This window comes from Quercus robur, chromosome 6, assembly GCF_932294415.1.
Source record: "Quercus robur chromosome 6, dhQueRobu3.1, whole genome shotgun sequence".
NCBI classification, from domain to species: Eukaryota; Viridiplantae; Streptophyta; class Magnoliopsida; order Fagales; family Fagaceae; genus Quercus; species Quercus robur.
In genome coordinates, this window is record NC_065539.1 from 53064327 (window position 1) to 53084148 (window position 19822).

The 19822-nt window shown below is 34.3% G+C and overlaps 2 protein-coding genes across 8 annotated transcripts in view; one reads left to right on the forward strand and one right to left on the reverse strand.

Annotated features, from left to right (window-relative positions):
• The window catches only part of LOC126689467 (non-specific lipid transfer protein GPI-anchored 5-like), a 38464-nt gene extending 20642 nt beyond the window's left edge, over nt 1-17822 (reverse strand). The window contains exons 1-3 of one of the 5 annotated variants that reach the window (XM_050384677.1): nt 17504-17822; nt 17277-17327; nt 17008-17040 (exon numbers count right to left, since the gene is read on the reverse strand). In XM_050384677.1, the coding sequence (XP_050240634.1) occupies nt 17008-17040; nt 17277-17327; nt 17504-17822 (403 nt within the window). Of the gene's footprint in view, nt 1-16687; nt 17041-17267; nt 17331-17503 lie in introns of those variants that run through there. The other 4 variants (XM_050384675.1, XM_050384673.1, XM_050384674.1 and 1 more) reach the window with 4 other exon arrangements.
• LOC126689462 (TMV resistance protein N-like) lies at nt 4842-18148 on the forward strand. Of its 3 annotated transcripts, XM_050384660.1 has the most exons (10): nt 4842-4987; nt 8453-8953; nt 9219-10308; nt 10423-10698; nt 10799-11878; nt 11978-12792; nt 13035-13104; nt 13700-13891; nt 16673-17344; nt 17512-18148. In XM_050384660.1, the coding sequence occupies exons 2-6, from the start codon at nt 8463-8465 to the stop codon at nt 12710-12712; spliced, it is 3672 nt and encodes a 1223-aa protein (XP_050240617.1). In that variant the 5' UTR covers nt 4842-4987; nt 8453-8462; the 3' UTR covers nt 12713-12792; nt 13035-13104; nt 13700-13891; nt 16673-17344; nt 17512-18148. The 3 variants fall into 3 exon arrangements, with proteins under 3 accessions (XP_050240617.1, XP_050240616.1, XP_050240618.1); XM_050384659.1 differs by having other exon boundaries at nt 13035-13891; XM_050384661.1 differs by lacking the exon at nt 13035-13104.
• Nucleotides 18149-19822: the final 1674 nt, after the last annotated feature.

A 19822-nucleotide genomic window follows, 5' to 3' on the forward strand; every position in this document is an offset into this window, starting at 1 on the left:
TGATTTAGTTTTGTATTTTTAAGTTGTTATATTTTTATTTTCTTTGATTTTATAGATGTTATCTTATTGAGTTATAAAGATAGTATATAAGAAATATAATGTTATTTTATTACATAGCATGACTTGGATAATTTGTTATTGTAGGGATGGAAGACCCAAGAATATATATTGGGCCGTGGGCCTTGTCTGAGGACATTTAGTAGTCCGTGGATAGGTAGATATTAGCGAAGAAGTACAAATCAGTGAGTTATAGAAGGATTCTGGTTATGAGGGTTTGGGAAAGTAACTCGAGGAGAAACGCCTCCTCGGCTTAATAGAGTAGATGTCAGAATGGTTGACCTGCCATCAAGAGCAACGCTTAGGGCAATTCTAATGGTAAGGATAAACATCAGGAAGGAATAGTACAAAGGGAAGCTAAGAAATATCCAAGAGAAAGCTGCTACTACCACATTAAATACTTTGTAACTAACTCTTTGGCCGCATTAATGTGGATGTGATACATGAACAGTGATATTCAGCCTTACAGCTACCCCCAAAGACTTCCGAAAGGTGCTGATGGAACAAGGATCAAAGCAAATAACTTGACCTACACGTGGAGGGTGGAGATGAAGTAAAACAGGGTAATATAAGGAAGAAAGACCCCATTACAAGGGGATCATTTGAGAATATGTAGAAAAAATACTGTAGCAACAAGAACTGCAATTGCAATCAAGTCTAAAAGAAATATACACAAGAACTACTCTCCTCGGACTTTGCCGAGGAAGATTTTCTTTGCACAAAACTTGTTTATCTTTGTTTTCTTATCATCTTTAACCCAGTCTGATTGTTGTCCAACTCATTGAAGTCTAATTTCAAGCCCACTTTTTACAAATTCATTATGTTGGGCTCTTTGGGCCTCAATTCTTTCATCTTATGGGCTTAGGCTCCAAAATATGCCCTTACAATTATTTATTACTATAGCTTTTATTTTTATTATTTTTATTTTTATCTTATTTTCTATAAATTTGTTATTTTCTCTTTTATTATCTCTTGAAAAAGTGATTATTCTTCTTGCAAGTCTACTTTAGGTTGATGAATCATTGTATTTTTTAAAACTCTATTTGGGTTAATGCGTATTAGTGTTGTATTTTTGAGTTCCCCCATCACAAGTAGTCTTTCTCCCCTCTTATAGCTTTGATTTGATTTTTGTTTGAGTTAATACGTAGTTATTTTTGAAGTGATTAGGTTGATGAATCATTGTATTTTTTAAAACTCTATTTGGGTTAATACGTATTAGTGTTGTATTTTTGAGTTCCCCATCACAAGTAGTCTTTCTCCCCTCTTATAGCTTAGATTTGATTTTTGTTTGAGTTAATACTTAGTTATTTTCAAAGTGATTAGGTTGATGAATCATTGTATTTTTTAAAACTCTATTTGGGTTAATACGTATTAGTGTTGTATTTTTGAGTTTCCCTTCACAAGTAGTCTTTCTCCCCTCTTATAACTTTGATTTGATTTTTGTTTGAGTTAATACTTAGTTATTTTTGAAGTGATAATTGAATTTATATCAAAATTCAATATTGATTATGCATTTGAGTGTGCCTATATTTGTGTAATATTAAGTACAATCTTGTTATGATTTTTTATTATCATGATACTCTCCTTTAAGAGGATGAAAAATTTGAATAATTTATTTGAAACTATTTACCATAGGCAGTGTAATTTTCTTTTTACCATGTGAGGTTTAATTTGGCTGGGGCTTAATTTACTTGAGTTAAATTTAATTAGGTTGGGTTAAGATTCCCTAGTTTTATTTTACTCGGTTGGGTTAGGGGGCATTTTCAGTATTTTGTTATTAATTGGGGGTATTTTAGATTTAGGATAAAGGTATATTCCAAGAATCCAAAGATATCATTGATTTAATTGATAAAGTAACCTATTGAGAGTTGTGGGGCCGGAGAGCTTATGATCCGGTCCACGATCTATCCAGGCTCAGGGCCCGTGACGAGGAGGTCGTGTGCCGAGGACGAATGATCAAGTGCCGAGGTGTCAAGGGGAACAGTTGAGGACGACCCTATCCTCGGCACTCCAGGACTTCAATGGGAAGAGCAACGTCTCGATGAAGGCAATCCTCGAACAGCCCCCTAAAGGGGATGTGAATGGAATGGGGCCCACGTGGAGGTACAGTGCAAAATTGGATCAAGGAAAATACGTCCCCTTCGCATTAAATGCACCCGCCAGCGTCCTGGTCATGTTAATGAGAAAAGACGCTTGGACGGTGTAACTTCGATCATTGCAACTAACAGAAAGTAAGAGGGGACAGTTGATGGGATGGGTACAGAAGTAAGCACCTGCCTGACCAACAAGTGGAGGGCTAAGATCAACCAAGAAGGATTATATAAGGTAAAAATTAGTGCACCAAAGAGGAGGCTGGGAAAAATGGCCAAAAACCAGAGCCTCCCAGCCCGCCTCCAGGAGAAAGACTCCTAGGGCGAAAACGACTTAACCATGTATGAACACCACGAAAAACCCACCGTTTGGTGACCAAGGCCTAGCCTTTCAAACCCACGCTCTATAAATGATATTGTTTGGGCCTTTTTATGTGCGAACCCAACACTGTTACGGTTCGTATTAAAATCGAGTCCTTACAAGAGTATTTACTCATTTTCCAAAAATAGTTGATTGGTTTTAAAGTTGGGTTCGGTTAATGGGTGCCTTTAGAGCATTTATCAATGGATTATTTAAAAAAAATTAATACCACTTTTATAGAAAATATAAAAAGCGGTAAAAAAAAAAAGTTTGTTTTTTCTTTTTCCATACAAAATTTGTTAAAAATAGTTCCTAAATCAATATCTTTATGGCATTTATTAATTTTGCCTTTAAAAAAAGGGGGGAATTTTGAATTAAAAAAAGAATAATACTATAAGTACAAACTATTTTACAATATTTTTATAAATTGTTAATATTGTTAGTTTTTTATTGATTTTCATCTAGATTAACCTTTAATATTGCTTTTTCATTTACCAATAACCACTTACCATATCAGTTTGAAAATTTTTTTGGTAAAAAAGTTTGTATTTTTAACATTACTTTTAAAAAAAATTGGAGAAAGTATTATTATTTTTCCCCTAAAAACACTTTATGATAAAGTTATAAAAATCGTGAAAAGCATAATAAAATTATAATTATGATATTTTTTGGAGTGGAGTAACTATCAAAATCAAAGAGAGTTCAATCAAGGTTTCAGACCCGGACCGTTCATTGAACCATTAAAGGGAGAGGTTCAAGGTTTTTGAGGTTGAACCGAGGTTGAACCGAGATTGAACTGGGGTCGAACCGTGATGACATCATAATTAATTAAATAATTAATTAAAGCCTAAATATAAATATTAAATTTATAAAACTAGCAAAATTGACAATATATCTATATATGTGAGGGAAATTTAATGATTTTCAAGCATATATTTAATAATTAAATAAGAAAGTTAATAAAATAAAATAATAATCATGAAAACATTAAAATTTATGATTAATTTTTGAAATAAAATTGAATATCTTTGAAGGAGTTTAATTATAATTTTTTTTATTCCTTGTAAGAGATGGATAATTTAATTAAGTAGAATAAAATTGTAAAAAAAAAAAAAAATTACTAAGGGGTTGGACCGCACGGTTCTCACCAGTTCGTACGGTCCAACCCCAGTTTTAACGGTTCACGGAATTAACAAAAAATCCGGTTCTTTATGCTTAAAAAATTGGTTTTCATCCCGGTTTCCGATTTTCACGGTTCGACCTCCCGGTCCAGTCCGGTTCTGAAAACTATGAGTTCAATTATCCGGTCCCAGCTCCCAACGAGTGGACTAAAGAGACTAAGAGTTGATCGGCGAAAATGGGTAACTAGCAATAAAATTTAAACTATATAGTTAGTAGTTCTGGTTACAAAACTATATCATTTACTAGCAACTCGAGTCTTTGAGACTCAATTTTGACCTGTAAATCGAGTCTTTAAGACTCGATTTTTATGGTCTATTCACATCTGATGTGGCATCATATTCCACGTGGCGACTGCTTGAAAATCGAGTCTTAAAGACTCGATTTATAAGCCTATATATAACAAAACAACAACACCAGCAAAAATGAAATCAGAGTCAGAAGGGAAAAAAAAAAAAGACGAAGACGAAGAAAAAATCAGACCCACCTAGGCCGCGGCGAACCTCTGGCCACGCGAGCTTGGCGGCCTGGGTCGCGCGAGCCCCAGGTCGGGCGGCCCGGGCCTCACGAGCCCCAGGTCGCGCGACCCGGGCCCCGCGACCTGGGTCGCGCGACCTAGGCCGTGCGAGACCTGGGGCTCGCGTGAGCCTGGCCGCGCGACCCGGGCCGCACGGGGCCGTGCGACGCAAGCCGCACGACCTGGGCCGCGCGAGCTCTTTCTCTCTCTCTCTCTGATCTGGTCTCCCTTTCTTTGATCTGATTTGACTCTTTCTCTCTCTCTGATCTGATCCGATCCGATGAGGTGAGGCTGTGCTTGAGACTTAAAGTTTTATAAATTTTTTTTGGTTTATAAATCGAGTCTTAGAGACTCGATTTCCATGTGGTCTCCACGTGGAAAAAATATGCCACAATGGACGAAATCAGAGCATGGAAATCGAGTCTGAAAGACTCGATTTATAGGCCAAAATCGAGTCTCAAAGACTCGAGTTGCTAATAAGTGATATAGTTTTGTAACCGGAACTACTAACTATATAGTTTGAATTTTATTGCTAGTCACCCATTTTCGCCGATAAGGAAACTGGAACTTTCCTTTAACTCTCTAACATGAACAGAACCCCACACTTTATTTAAAGCGAGTCAGCATTACCGTCCACAAGTTCTCTATAACATACACTTTGTGATCTCTATTATTTTCTATTTCTTCAAAGTTCAAAGTGAGCGCACACAAAGTTCTTTTGCGGCCAATCGTTTTGAGCCTCTTTATCTACTCGACCTGGACAACCTCATCAGCACCCTCAAGGTCCTCTCTCTTCTCTTATGCAATGCTTGTGTGAATTCAGAATTCTCTGCTTTTATTTTTATATTTAATTTGTGCATAATTTTATTTGAATGATCAGAAAGCAGGGGGAAAGTAGAGGAACAGAAAATTTATTTATTGAGTTTTTGTGTTTTTCAATTATTTTATGAGTCGGTTCTCCCTTCGTCAGCTCCGCTCATCACCGCCGGAGGTCGGTTTTCCGGCCTCCAGCGGTGCGGTTCCTGGACTCGGTTCGATGCGGTGCATCGGTAGATCGAAGTCCACACTACAGAGTGACACCCACAACCACAGATCGACACCCTCAAGTCCAAAAAAAGCAGATCAACACCCACAATCATACATCCAAATATCTACACCCACAAATTGAGACCCAATAACCCACAAAGATCAAATCGCACAAAACTCAGAAAACTTAGCTGAGAGTTGAAGCTTATGAGTGTTGGGTATCGAAGATCCGAGTTTGAGGAGAAAGAAGAGATCGATGGCGGCGGCGGTTAGGGTTTGGTGAGAAAAGGGATAGGTTCGGTTTTCCTTTGGTTTTTGTATTTCGTCTCCGACGATTTCATAATGATCTGAAACAGTCCATAATGATCTGAAGTGCATCATTGGGAGGAGAAAAGAAAATTAAAGGAATTATTTAATAATTTTTTTGGTAGAAAAATTAAAGTAGTTATGAACCGCTTGTGCACTTTCTTCAGCTACTTTACACCCTGCTTTTATTTAAATTAATTAGTGGATGTATTATTAGACTTCAGTCTTACAGATTCCACCAAATCATTTATGTGTGTCACATGGAAAATGTTTTTAATAGATGTTTGGTATCTGGATTTTTATTAAATTTTTAGTAAGCTGGACCATTTGAGAAGAAAGCAATATCTTCTTCTGAAAGAATAAAGCAATATGAATAGAACTTTACTCATCTCCAAAAAAAAAAAAAAAACTTTAGGTGCTGTTTGGATTTTTTTTTTTTTTTTTTTTTTTTTTTTTTATCACTCATCACTTCTCACTAAATTTTTGTCACTCATCACTTAAAATACCCCAATTTTCTAATACCCACCCGTTTGGTTTTTGTTTTCACTTCACATCACTCAAATATTTCCACCTTTTTGTGGGTCTCATACTTGAGCACTTGGTTAGAGATCCATACATGATTTCTGTTAGCCTACCTGCCTCACTCTGCCTTGATCCAATCTTCAGCTCTCACTCCGCCTCTCATAAAATACCATACCAGCTTCGGCAAAGGAAAAAAAAAAAAAAAAACCTGGACTCAGATGCGTGAAGAACAGAGCAGATGAAGCCCAGCAAACTTTTCTCACATTCTCACCTTTCTCTTCCCCTGCAACGATCTCCACCATCACCAGTGGCGGCACCATGCATTCCTTTTTTTTTCCTTCAACCCCCAATACCCACAATGACGATTGGACCTGCAGTGACAATCGGACCTGCACAAACCTAGAACTGATGCAGTGACGATCGGACCTGCACAAACAAGGAACTGATGCAGCGACGATCTCCACCGTCACCACCGGCGGCAAAGACCAAATGGATTCTGTGATGAAGAACAAAAAAAAAGAAGAAAGAAAGAACTGCAGTGAAGACCAAATGGGTTCTGTGGTTGAGGAAAAAAAAGAAGTGGAGAAGAAAGCAGTGCCTGAGACCATCAAAAGGAGTGCCTCATGTGTGTTGCTCTGACAGTGGGTCCCTTCGTGTGTGTTTAATTACGAAAATGCCATTGGAAACTGAGTTTTGAAAACTAAAAACACTTAAAATGTGTTTTCAGTTTCCATAACTCATTACTCAAAAATCAGAGAATTAAGTGATGGAAATAAAAACTGGAAACAAAAACCAAACAGACTTCTCATCACTGGGTCTCACCATTTTTGAGTTATGAGTAATGAAAACAGAGTTATAAGCGATAGAAACAACAAATCCAAACAGCCCCTTATAGTTTGTCAAAATGCAATATAAATAGGACTTTATAGCTGGCCATCAAGAAGATAATCTTGCCTTTCTTTTCTTTTCTTTTTCCGAACACAAAATGTATAATTGTCATCAAATTCCCACTAAAGAACTCATCTAAAAAATAAAAAATAAAAATTTTCCACTAAAGCAAGTAAAAACTACATCAAAAATATTTTTAAAAAGGAAAATAAAGTGTTAACAAAACTTTATACAGGTTTCCAGGAATTTACACTTTCTTCTTTTTATTATATCTTTATTATTATTATTTTTTTTTACAATTCTACTCTATCTTAATAAAAATGTATACATGTATAAGTCTTACTCTTAGAGACTTGAACTCTGACCCCTGCCTCCCTTTACCCCACAAGAATTTTGTATTTGTGAAGTGACCACCACGCTAAGGGTGCATGGTGGTAAGATCATCCCTTTAATTACTTGCATAACCCACGTTTAAAGAAAGCAAAAAAGCAAAGTTAAGAATAAATGTATTTACCATTGCACACCTTTGACATGATGGTCATTCCATAAGTATAAGTGCTTGTAAGATGTGGGAGGTAAAGGCCGAGGTTCAAGTCTTTAGGACGAAATTTCACTGATATATAGACTTAGTTAGGTTAGAGTAGAATTCTATCTTAGATTACAAAAAAGAAGAAGGAATAATTCATTCAATAATAACCAGTCGTAGTGTGGGTTTCAGTTAGCTTAACTGGTAAAGTTTTTGATGGTTGTATAAGAGATCTGGAGTTCAATCTTCACCTACATCAAAAACTGATTGGTGTCTTGGTCTGATGTTAAAGAGCCATAATCAGGAGTGGACACTATAAGTTGAAACTTTTTAAAAAAAAAAAAAAAAACCTTAGTATTAAGGATAAAAGAAAAAGTTTGAATCATATTTGAGAGCATTTCCTGAGCACAAAAACAAATATTACAAAATAAGAAGTTGTTCTATTAATTAGAACTGTATCCAGAAGTTTTGTTTCAAGAAGTTTTAGAGCTTTACAGAAACCAGTTGCTATAATTCTTCAAATTGTAATTTATTATTTTTCTTGCACACATCCGTGTCTTTATTTCTCCTTGAAATAAAATATCCACAACAAATTGTTTTCTCTCTTCTCTGAATTATTTTCCTTCTAATTTTTTACTTCAGTTTTAAATTTTAATGGAATGCGCTTTTTATATAAATTGTTGGTCCAAGATATATTAGGACATGCTACGATTATTCCTTGGAAACAGATGATGGGATTGAGAGTTGGTGAAAGGGAGGGAGGGAGTTTGAGTTCTGGGTTTATGTGGGCTTTAGCTTGGTGTGAGTTGGGTCTAGTGGTTAGTTGGTTCTGTGATTTGGACTTGATGGGGGGTCTGAGCTTTGGTATGTGTTAGTTTTGTGTGTTGGCAATGGATGTTAGCTTGGTACGTTCTTGAATGTAACCTTCCACCTTTTTTTTCTTTTTTTTTTTTTTTTTTTTTTTTTTTTTTTTTTTTCAGTATATTTCCGATGGCTTCTATAAGCACTCAAAAAGACTCATCCTTCTCATCATTTTCTTCTTCAACACCACAATGGAAATATGATGTCTTTCTCAGTTTTAGAGGTGAGGATACCCGCAATGGTTTTACAGACCATCTATATGCTGCCTTGAAACAGAAGGGCATTGTCACCTTTAGAGATGAGGAAAAACTTGAGAGGGGTAAATCCATTTTACCAGAGCTCTTGAAAGCAATAGAAAAATCCAAGTTTGCAATTGTCATTCTTTCAAGAAATTATGCATCTTCTACATGGTGCTTGGATGAACTTGCAAAAATCATTGAATGCATGAAAGAGATAGGAACAACAGTTTGGCCAATTTTTTATGATGTGGATCCATCTGATGTTGCCCAAGCCTTTGCTACACATGAGGAGCATTTTAAGGATCACATAGAGAAGGTGCAAACCTGGAGAGCTACTTTAAAAGAAGTGGCCAATCTTAAAGCATGGCATTTACAGGATGGGTAATTGAATATGAAACTTTTCTCTCCTTTAAATATTCAAAACATGCTCTTCTTATCTTTAGTCTTGTTGTGAACCTTAGGCATACCTATATACACGTTCATGGTTCTTTCAAGTTTGACTTGATCCAATTAATTTATATTTTCATATTTCTTTCAATTATGTCTTGAGCAAAGTTATTTAAATTTTTCTGGTTTCACCCAAAGAGTAGAACTTTGGATTTCAACTATCATAAGCTCACCAAATGTCATACTCTCTCAAATGCAGGTCTGAGTCAAAACTTATCCAAAATATTGTGGGAGAGTTATGGCATAAATTGAGTTATGCGTTCTTAGAAGATACTGAAGACCTTGTAGGAATAGAATCTCGAGTGAAGAAATTGGAGTCATATTTGGCTATAGAGTTTAACGATATTCGCATTGTAGGGGTTTGGGGGATGGGGGGAATTGGTAAAACAACCCTTGCTAGAGTTTTTTCTCGTATGGTTGCTAAGAAATATGAAGGCTATTGTTTTCTTGCTAATGTTAGGGAGGTTTGTAAAAAAGATGGTTTAGTTCCATTACAACAACAGCTTATTAGTCAAATTTTAAATGAAAGTATGAATATACAAAATGTTGATGATGGGGTTTTTGTGATCAAGAATCGATTACGTCATAAAAGAATTCTTCTTGTTCTTGACGATGTAAATCAATTAGACCAGTTAAAAAAGTTGGCTGGGGAGCATAAATGGTTTGGTTTAGGTAGTAGAATTATCATAACAACAAGGGATAAACATTTACTACATATACTTGGAGTAGATGAAATATACGAAGCTGAAGGATTGAATGATGATGAAGCTCTTCATCTTTTGAGTTTGAAAGCTTTTCATAAAGTCCATCCTCCCAAAGATTATCTAGAGTTGTCTAAAGATGTTGTAAAATATACTAAAGGTCTTCCTCTGGCTGTTGAGATCTTAGGTTCCTTTTTGTTTGGTAGAAGCATTAATCAATGGAAAAGTACATTAAATAGGCTTATAGAATATCCAGAACGTGAAATTCTCCAAACACTTAAAATAAGTTATGATGGATTACATGAAACAGAGAAAAAAATATTCCTATATATTGCATGTTTCTTTAATCATGAGGACAAATATCGTGTAGTAGAAAAACTAGATTATCTTGGTCTTTACCCTGATGTTGGATTAGGGGTTCTCGTTGACAAATCTCTCATAAAGATGACTATCATTGAAGTGTGGATGCATGATTTACTACAAGAAATGGGCAGGAAAATAGTTCATGAAGAGAGCCTTGAAGATCCTGGAAGGCGTAGCAATCTATGGTCATTTGAGGATGTTAACAATGTTCTAACAAAAAATACGGTAAGAGGTTATTTAGAAAACTTGAGCACGTACTCAAAAAAGCCCAAGTTAGAGTCGCTTTGGTAATCATACATTTTGCAATTCTCTAAGCCCTTTTGTTCATGATTATTATAGGGAACAGGAGCAGTTCAAGCCATAGTCCTAAAGCGGCCTGAATTGAAAGCGGCAAATTGGAATCCTGAATCTTTTTCAAAGATGCATCAGCTTAAATTGCTCATAATTAAGAACGTTCAACTTGTCCATGAAAACAAACATCTTCCTAATGGCTTAAGATTTCTTGATTGGAGTGGATACCCTTCAAAATCTTTGCCATTAAATTTCCAATCAAACGATCTGTTTGAACTTTACATGTGCAGTAGCTACATCGAACGACTTTGGAAAGGAGCAAAGGTAATTTAAGTATCTTTTACAAGTTTATATTTAAGTTCCATTAAACTGTAAGGTTTTGTTGAAGCTAATTGTTTCTTCTTTTTTTGGTTGCTTTTAATAGTCTTTTGAGAGGTTGAAAGTCATCCAAATGAACGAGTCTTCAAATCTTATAGAAACCCCTGATTTCACCAAAGTTCCGAATCTTGAGATATTGCTCCTAGAAGATTGTATAAATTTAACGAGGGTGCATCCATCAATTGGAGTTCGTAAAAAGCTTACTCTTCTCAATTTAAAAGGCTGCAAAAACCTAAAAACTCTTCCGAACAAGTTTGAAATTGAGTCTCTGAAGGTTCTTATTCTTTCTGGTTGCTTAAAAGTACGGAAAATCCCAGAATTCGAAGAAAATATGCAATGTGTGTTGAGGCTTTACTTGGATGAAACTGCTATTACTAAACTACCAACATCAATTGGGCATTTAACTGGCCTTGTTTTATTGGATGTAAAAAATTGCAAAAGTCTTACGTGTCTGCCAAACACCATTTTTAATTTGAAATTTCTTAAAGATGTGAATATTTTTGGATGCACAAAATTGGGGAGACTGCCAGAGAATTTGGGGAATGCAGAAAGTATAGAGAAGCTTGATCTGAGTGAAACTGCCATAAGACAGTTGCCTTCTTCCATTAGTCTCCTAAAAAATCTTAAAGTGCTATCTTTCTCTGGATGTAAGGGGTTGTCATCATCTAATAATTCATGGTATGAGCTCCTCCCTTTTTATTTTATGCCAAGAAGTCCAGATCCTGGGGGATTGTCCTCTCTATCAAGTTTGTGTTCTTTGACCAATTTGGAACTTATAGGCTGCAATCTCAAGACAATCCCCATTGGTATTGGTAATTTATTCTGTTTAGACAAAATGGATCTAAGTGAAAATAGTTTTGTTTGCCTTCCTGAAAGCATCGATCAACTACGTAAGTTGAGAATATTTTGGTTCTCAGATTGCACAAGTCTTCGATCATTGCCAAAGTTTCCATCAAATATTGTTTCTATTAGGGGATATGATTGTACCTCACTAGAAACGGTACCAGATTTACTAAAACCTAGTTCTTTATGTGAGGCAGAGCTTGTTCTTTCAAATTGCAGTAGACTGGCTAACAATCAAGGTGTAATTGACATGTTTTTTGCAGTGATAAGAAAGCAACTTCAGGTCTCTCTCTCTCTCTATATATATATATATATGTGTGTGTGTGTGTGTGTCTGTGTCTGTGTCTGTGTCTGTTATAACAACTTTCTTTGTATGTTTCAGGGACTTTCTCTTGACGGTAGATATAGCTTACAAGATTTTAATTGGGTATATGAAATCCTTATTCCTGGAAGTGTAATTCCGAAGTGGTTTAGCCATCAAAGTATGGGGGTTGAAGTGACTATAACAATACCTTCTTCTTATTTGTTTGACGAGTTGATGGGAATTGCTGTTTGCGTTGTATTTTGTTCACTTCCACATCACCAAATTGATGAGAAAAGTATACTTGAATGTTGGTTGATGGTCAATGGAAAAAAAATGATGTCTTCACCACACATAAATGCCTTTGTTACTTTATCAGATCATATTTGGCTATTTTATGTGCTTTCTCAATACTACAAGGATGATGAGGACGACATAAAGGAATGTGAAGCAAATGAATTCAATCAGATTGGTATTAAAATTGAAGCTGGTTCAGTCTTGGAGGTGAAGGAATGCGGTTTCCGTATGGTATACAAGAAAGACATAGAAGATCTCAACCAAACTATGGCTCAGAGTAGCAACACCAGCATCATTCCTTATGAGGACTTAGGTGTTCTCCATCACAATTTTGACAATTCGGTAGTGGTAGCGGAAGGCAACAAAGCAAAGCGAACCCGTGATGATTATGATGGGGTTGGACCTAGTGGAGATGGAAGCTCTAATGATTTGCCACACCTAAAAAGGATTGAAAGGCTTGCAGAATTTAACAACCATGGTAACTCTGATTGTGCTGAGTCAAGTGAGTACAAGGATTGAAGTGATTAGTTTAGTGATTGGTGGTAATCTAGTGAAACTGAATTGGAATGTTGATGGAATTTGAAGGGTTCAAATACTCTGTAAGTCAATGAATTATAATTAATTCCTATATTTTCTCTTGATTACTCGTATGTCATTGTCTTTTTTCTTAATCTCTAGTTTTGTCAATTGCTGCATTATCTTTCTTCCTTGGGGCTACTTGTTTAATCTAAAAACAAAAAATAAAAAATAAACATAGTTTTATAAAATAAACAATGGTTATGGTAATTTTGGTTCAATGATTTGTGTTAGTTGTTTTGTGTTGGTTTCCTCCTTGATGTAGGATTATTGGACTTGTTCATAAGGAGAAACCATCACATAGCCAAGAGACAAGAAGACCTGAGCAGTCCATTGTATGCTTCTAATTTTCACTTACTCTAATAGATTACAGGGTAAAATCTGCACTTTTGTTGCCTATATAATTCATCTTTTTAAAATTTTTTCAAAGTTTAAAAACAATATATGTATGCCACTTCAAACATTATAATCAGAATTAAGTATTATGTTGTTACATATTGTATATGAGAACTCGTGTATAGATCACAATCAGAATGATTAGTCTAACTAGATGTAGCATCAAGCTTCCTCGCTAAAGGTTTCCTACGGTTGTGTACCAATAACCTTCAACCAAAAAAACTTTTCTTTTTGTTTGGTTTAAGAGAATGGATAAGTTTTCTATTATTGTTTTTTTCTTTTTATTTTTTTTGCTCTGAAATTTTTATTATCTTAATGTAGGATAACAATTTTAGAAGTTATTAAAATGATTTATATTAGCATGTTTGAGGACTTTGTTAATGTAATTCTCATAATGTAACAAACTTTACAATTACGCTTAGTGAATGTTCAAAATTTAACTTTCTTTTTATGAGGAAATGTAAATATGCAAAATTTCCCTTTTGACCAAATCATTCAAAATAGTTCATGTATTGGTGTTACTATACAAAATAGTGAAGGCTTGGTGATTGCGTTTGGCGATTGCGTCTCTAGCTCAAAGGTTGAAACAAGCATACAAAGCTGTTGAAATTGAAGCTATGGCTGCGATTCGTGCCTTGGAATTTGCAGCAGAGATCGGCCTGGACAGAGTTGTGGTAGAGGGGGATTCCGAGATAGTAACACAAGCTTTGAAGAGTAAAGATACAGGTTAGGCGTCGTATGGTCTACTTATTGTAGATGTGTGTGTTTTTGAAAGAAACTTCTCTGAATTATCCTACTCTCTCACCAAGAGAGAGGGAAACTAAGTAGCACATTGTTTAGCTAAGTTTGCTGCTAATTTTACAGTTAGTGTTGTATGGATGGAGGATCTTCCACCATCAGCTTTTTCTTTTGTTTAGGCTGATTTAGCCTTTCTTTCTTAATAAAGTTAGAATTCTTCCTTCTCACCAAAAAAAAAAAAAAAAAAAAAAAGTTCATAATTGATTGATCCATGGATCAACTGAAAAAATGATCTGCATCAACATAAGTTATGTTTTTGTCAATTTTCTTAAGCTATCATCATTAGGAACCTAAGGTTGTACCTATGTGTAAATAGATGTGTGATAACCAACTAAATAAAAAGCTCTCACAAGAGACAATCTTCAAAGCTAAAAGCATGCTGTGATTGTTAGACAATGTTCAATTTATCTTCACCAAAATAATGTTATGAATGACTATATATTGCTTGATTGTTAGACTTAGACATGTTGCGATGATTCAATGATTTATCATAATTGAATATTGAATGGTAAGTAGTACTAAATAGCCTTAGCCATGTGCTGCTTTTATTTTGCAATGTAAGTAAATCATCATTCTCATCAGTGTCCCATGTAATACTTGTGTAGAAGCATTGGTGAGACCTTAATAATATTCAATCCCACTTAAAAACCATAATCTTTTCCCTCTGCCATATATATATGATCTTGATCAAGTTTAAAGAAAACTAGTTGCAGACCCATCCAATGTGTGAGAATATATATGAAATTGCACTAGCCAAATAATAAGTGCTATTTTAGAACCCCCCAAATTTTAATTATGACTTATTAATTTTAGTCTAAACACAATTAAAATGGTATTTAATTAGCCAATTAATTAACTAGCACATTCTACAATTGCATGGGTAACCATAGTTGAACAAAGCAATTGAGTAAAGGGCAAAAAGAAAAGAAGATGCAAGCCAAAGATAACATCTGATGTATCAAAATAAAGAAAAAACATTGGCCTGAAACATAATCAATCATCTTTTCTCTCTCTCAAGTTATCATCTTCACATCATTAATTTCCAAACTTATTTTTACACATTCTCCAACTTTTCCCCTTTCTTTTACCTTTTCATGTTCCTACTACTATCTACCTTAATATCACTCTTCTTCAATCCTTTTATCTTCCTTTTATTTCTGACTCTTCTTATTCCTATTCTCTTACTATAAATTTGCAATTCTCTCTCTCATTTTATGCATAGTTTTCCCACACACAAGACGTTTTTTCTTTTTTTTCCATTTTTGGTGGATTTTATTATTTTTCTTGCATCTCAACTTTAAGTAGATAAATTTTTATTTTATTTTTTTACTTTTTTTATTTTTTTTATAACTCTACTTTTGGTTGATGTAATTTAGTTTTGTATTTTTAAGTTGTTATATTTCTTTTCTTTGATTTCATAGATGTTATCTTATTGAATTATAAAGATAGTATATAAGAAATATAATGTTATTCTATTATATAGTATGACTTTGATAATTTGGTGTTTATTTCTATATCTTTTATTTTTTCTATTTTTCTTCTCATCTAATTTTGTATAAATTTGTTATTTTCTCTCATATTCTTTGCTGAAAAAGTGATTATTCTTTCTCTTTTGATTTTATATTTTTCCTTGCAACTCTCTACTTTCGGTTGATGAATAATTGTGTTTTTTAAAACTCTGGTTTGGGTTAATACGTATTGATGTTGTATTTTTGAGTTCCCCATCATAAGTAGTCTCTCTCCCCTCTTATAGCTTTGATTTGATTTTTGTTTGAGTTAATACTTAGTTATTCTCAAAGTGATTATTGAATTTATATCAAAACACAATATTGATTGTGCATTTGAGTGTGCCTATATTTTGTAATATTAAGTGCAATTTTGTTATGATTTTTTATTACCATGATAATCTCCTTTAAAAGGATGGGGAATTTGAATAATTTATTTGAAATTTAAAAAGTATGACATAATTTTGAAGAATATGTACCACCTTGTAAAGGAATAATACCAATCAAACACACCCAAAATAATAGTATGATATTGTGGGGGTCAAAAACACAGAACTAAAGAACTAAGCTTGGGTTTAAGATCAATACAACTAATTTCTTAAGAATGGGAGTTAAAATTCGATAATGGGAAGATCAAATAGGTGGTTGGAGTCAAGTATAACTAAATTAAGATCTTGAAAAAATGAAAAACGGTTTCTTGAGGTGCATACAAGAGTTCTAAAGGGAAAATACAAGTCAAGACTCCTCACTTTCTCTCTCTTGTTCTTCCTCTAATTTTTCTGGATCCTTTCTTCTATTGTCCTCCTCTTCCTTTTATTGCCATCTTCCTCCTCCTCTAGCTGTTTTGCTCTTAGCTAGATTTAGGGGGATACTTGTTCCATCAACACCTTCTCTTGCTATTTCTTGATCATGAAGATAGACTTTTGGAAGTGCTTTTACTGTTTAGGTCAGTCATTCAGCATTTAATGTGGTTGACATTAGGTAGGGAGAGTTTATTAATGCGGAGGTGTCTTTGATATGAATACAGTAGGAAATAAAAAACTTTGATCTGTATGTAAATTTTGTTTTCTAGTGGCAATGCACACCTAAATACCAAAGATTGCTAAGGTTGATTTTTTCAATGAAGAACTTCTAGAATCATTGCCTTCCGTTTTGGTCAGTTTTTATTATCTTATCACTTAATTGGTTTTTGTTTATATGTTAGGTGTTGTATTACATATAACCCAGAAATCGTCTTTATTAAGAAGGGAAGAGAGCAAGATGTCTCCTCAGTAATACAAAACCATATCAACCCCTGAAAGAGGCCACAAAAAATAAATATACATGAATCCCACAACCTAAGGGAACTCTTATAATAAATGAAGAATACAATAATAATCATCATTAATCAAGAATAGGTAAGAATGTGGTGCTGCAAAAGGCAGGTTTACAAATGAGAAGATCAGTACGCTGTGAAGGTTGAAGCAACTGTTGCAGCACATGTAAGGAAGAAGAGATGAGAAATTGACAACTTGATGGAACTTCCAGCTGATGTACTACCTTCTGTTGATGGCACGGTTTTAGATCCACTTCCTACAAAAGTGAACATCAACACCAATGAGCAAATTAAGAAAACAAATAAATACAATGATATTTCATTGATGAGTATAAATTTAATAGAACTTGTTCAATGTCACTTATTTCTTAAGGTTCTTTGTAAGGATTGAACTTTTTGAACATAGAATATGGTTTGTGTAAGTCAAAATTTGATTGATCATGATAATTTTTCACAATTGAACAAATGATGAAGCAGTTTGTACCTGAAGGAACTGAATCCGAAGATGTTGGTGATCCTGCAGGAGAGTTAGATGGTGAAGCAGCTGCTGATATTCAAAAGGTAAGTTAGCATTGATTTAAAAAAAAAGAAAAAAAAGAAAAAGAAAGAAAGATGCTCGATTATGAGAATTTTACATCCATCCACAAGCTAAACAAGAAGTTTTGATGGGCAAATTACTAGTTTTACAGGTAAAATGAGAATTTGAATATGGGTTCTTACCATTACAGCTACTGAGAGGTGGGGTCTGAACATTACAAGCACCAGGCAAAGCTAGAGCCTGAGTTTGGTTGATGTTGATCCCCAATGATGAGCTACCTCCATTAAGGACTTGGCACAAGCATTGTGGTTGTGAGCGGACTACACTAGCAAGCTGTGAGCAGCAGCCTGAAGATGGTGTTGAGGTGTTGCCAGTAATGTAGTTGAGGCATGGTGACATACTGATGATCACATTTGTACAACTCGACTGAGCTGAAGCTCCTGCCCAGAGCATAGTCACCAAGACTAGGACCAGACCCATCTCCATTTTTGTATAAGCCATTGGAATTGGATGCTCTCAAATTCAAATATAAGCTGGAAATGCCTGTGGATTTCTGTGATCTTGAAGCACTTAACTGACTTAACTTTTGATTAGTTTGGTGGAGAAGGGGAAAGATGTATAGGATTTTGTAGGGAAATCAATCAAGATAGAGACAAATGAATGATGGGTTATGTGGCTCAACAACTTATCCTACTTTCTAACAGGTTTCTAACGTGTGGTACTTGGCATTTGGCATGCTTAAAAGTCTCTGTTTAGACCTGGAGACTTGGAATCTTCTTCTGTAGTTTAGCTTTAGGAAGAAAATATTAATTTTTGAAGTTAGGTTATGTAGTTGACTGACTGACTTTTAATATTATTTGGCAAGGGGCAAATAAGAACTTTCAAGGATTTCAAAGCTGGAGTCTTTAGACACCTGTTTTGAGAAGAAACTAGAAAGCATAACGTGTTTCTGACTCCACCTTCACTAGAATTGGCTCTATACCTCTAATCTTTGAGAATCTGAACTTATAGGGTAGATAGAAAGCAGAAATTTCCTATAGAACAATAAAAAGGGATACATGATGTAACATAGGTATTGAGTATTGGAGGAGTTCGATACTTCCCTGATAAAGACATACCTTAATGTTTCTTTGCTTCGAGCATAAGAAAATTGACTTGGCTAAAGATTCCTATTTGTGATTGAGTGACATCTGTCTAGGGAGCATGTCAGCCACTCTATCAATTTATTTTTCCTCATAGAATTTTGTGCTTTGTTCGGTTTGCAAAAATGTTATAATAGCTTCATGGGGACCCTGACCATTATTTGGTATCATGTTCCTTCCAGACTCTAGTATGGGGCTAGCTTTGTTGTGAAAGTTGAGGGCATCACTATCTTGAAACAACCCCTTTTGATGCAAATGAGTTTCGAAAAAAATTTACCTTCAAAGGGAGGAAAATTCCATTTACATTAACCATTGATAAAACCATTTAATTAGTAGTTTTTAGGCACATGACTTATTTAGTTATTCATGTTGTTTTCTTTTTTTTTTTTTCCAAATATAAGTATAATGCTTAGGTTATGTTTGGTAACAGTTTTTATTTTCTATTTTCAAAAACTTGTTTTCGAGAATATAAAGAAAAAACAATTTTCTTGTATTTTTGAAATCAAAAAACATGTTTGGTTTGGTGAAATTAAAAAGATAGTTTTTCAAAGAAAAAAATAGAAAGTACTAAAATATGTTGTTACTAGGATTTAAACTCTAATGTTAACTCATTAAATGAGATAGATTTATTAAATTAAATATGTGTTTTCATTGACTTTTGAAAATTAGAAACTAAAAACAGTCTTTTACATGTTTTATGTTTCCTTCACATATTGAGTTTTGAAAACAGTTTTTGTCTTCTGTTCATTTTAGGTTGTCAAACAAGTTTTTTAGTCTTAAAAATAAAAAAATTGTTTTTGAAAACATAAAATAAAAGGAAAAATTAGTTACCAATTATACCCTTATATTTTTTTAACTTGAATTTAAAGGTAATATTTTGAATATTTATAATTTTTGTTACTTTTTTAAGGGAGTAATGCTATAGCCACAAGCTATTTTACAACATTTTATTGGTTTTCATCTAGACTCACTATTAATATCACTTTTTTATTTACCAATAATTATTCACTATATCAGCAGTTTGTAAATTTTTTTGTAAAATAGTTTGTATCTTTAGCATTATTTTTTTAAGGTTCATATCTCTAATTTCTAATGCCTATTTTGTTTGTATTTTTTTAGCCAAAAACTAAAGAGTTTGACCTAAATAGAATAAAATTTCATACTTTTTAACCCCAAAATTAATAGAGAGAAAAAAAAAGAATTTTTGAGCCAAAACTGAAAAAGACAACTTACAAAAGGATCAATTGAAGGCCTAATTAGTCCAATATGGACCAAAGTAAATCGATTGGATCGAATTGGACGAAATGGACCGAAGTTGACCGAACTAGGCTGAAATGGACCAAATGGGCCAAATGGTTC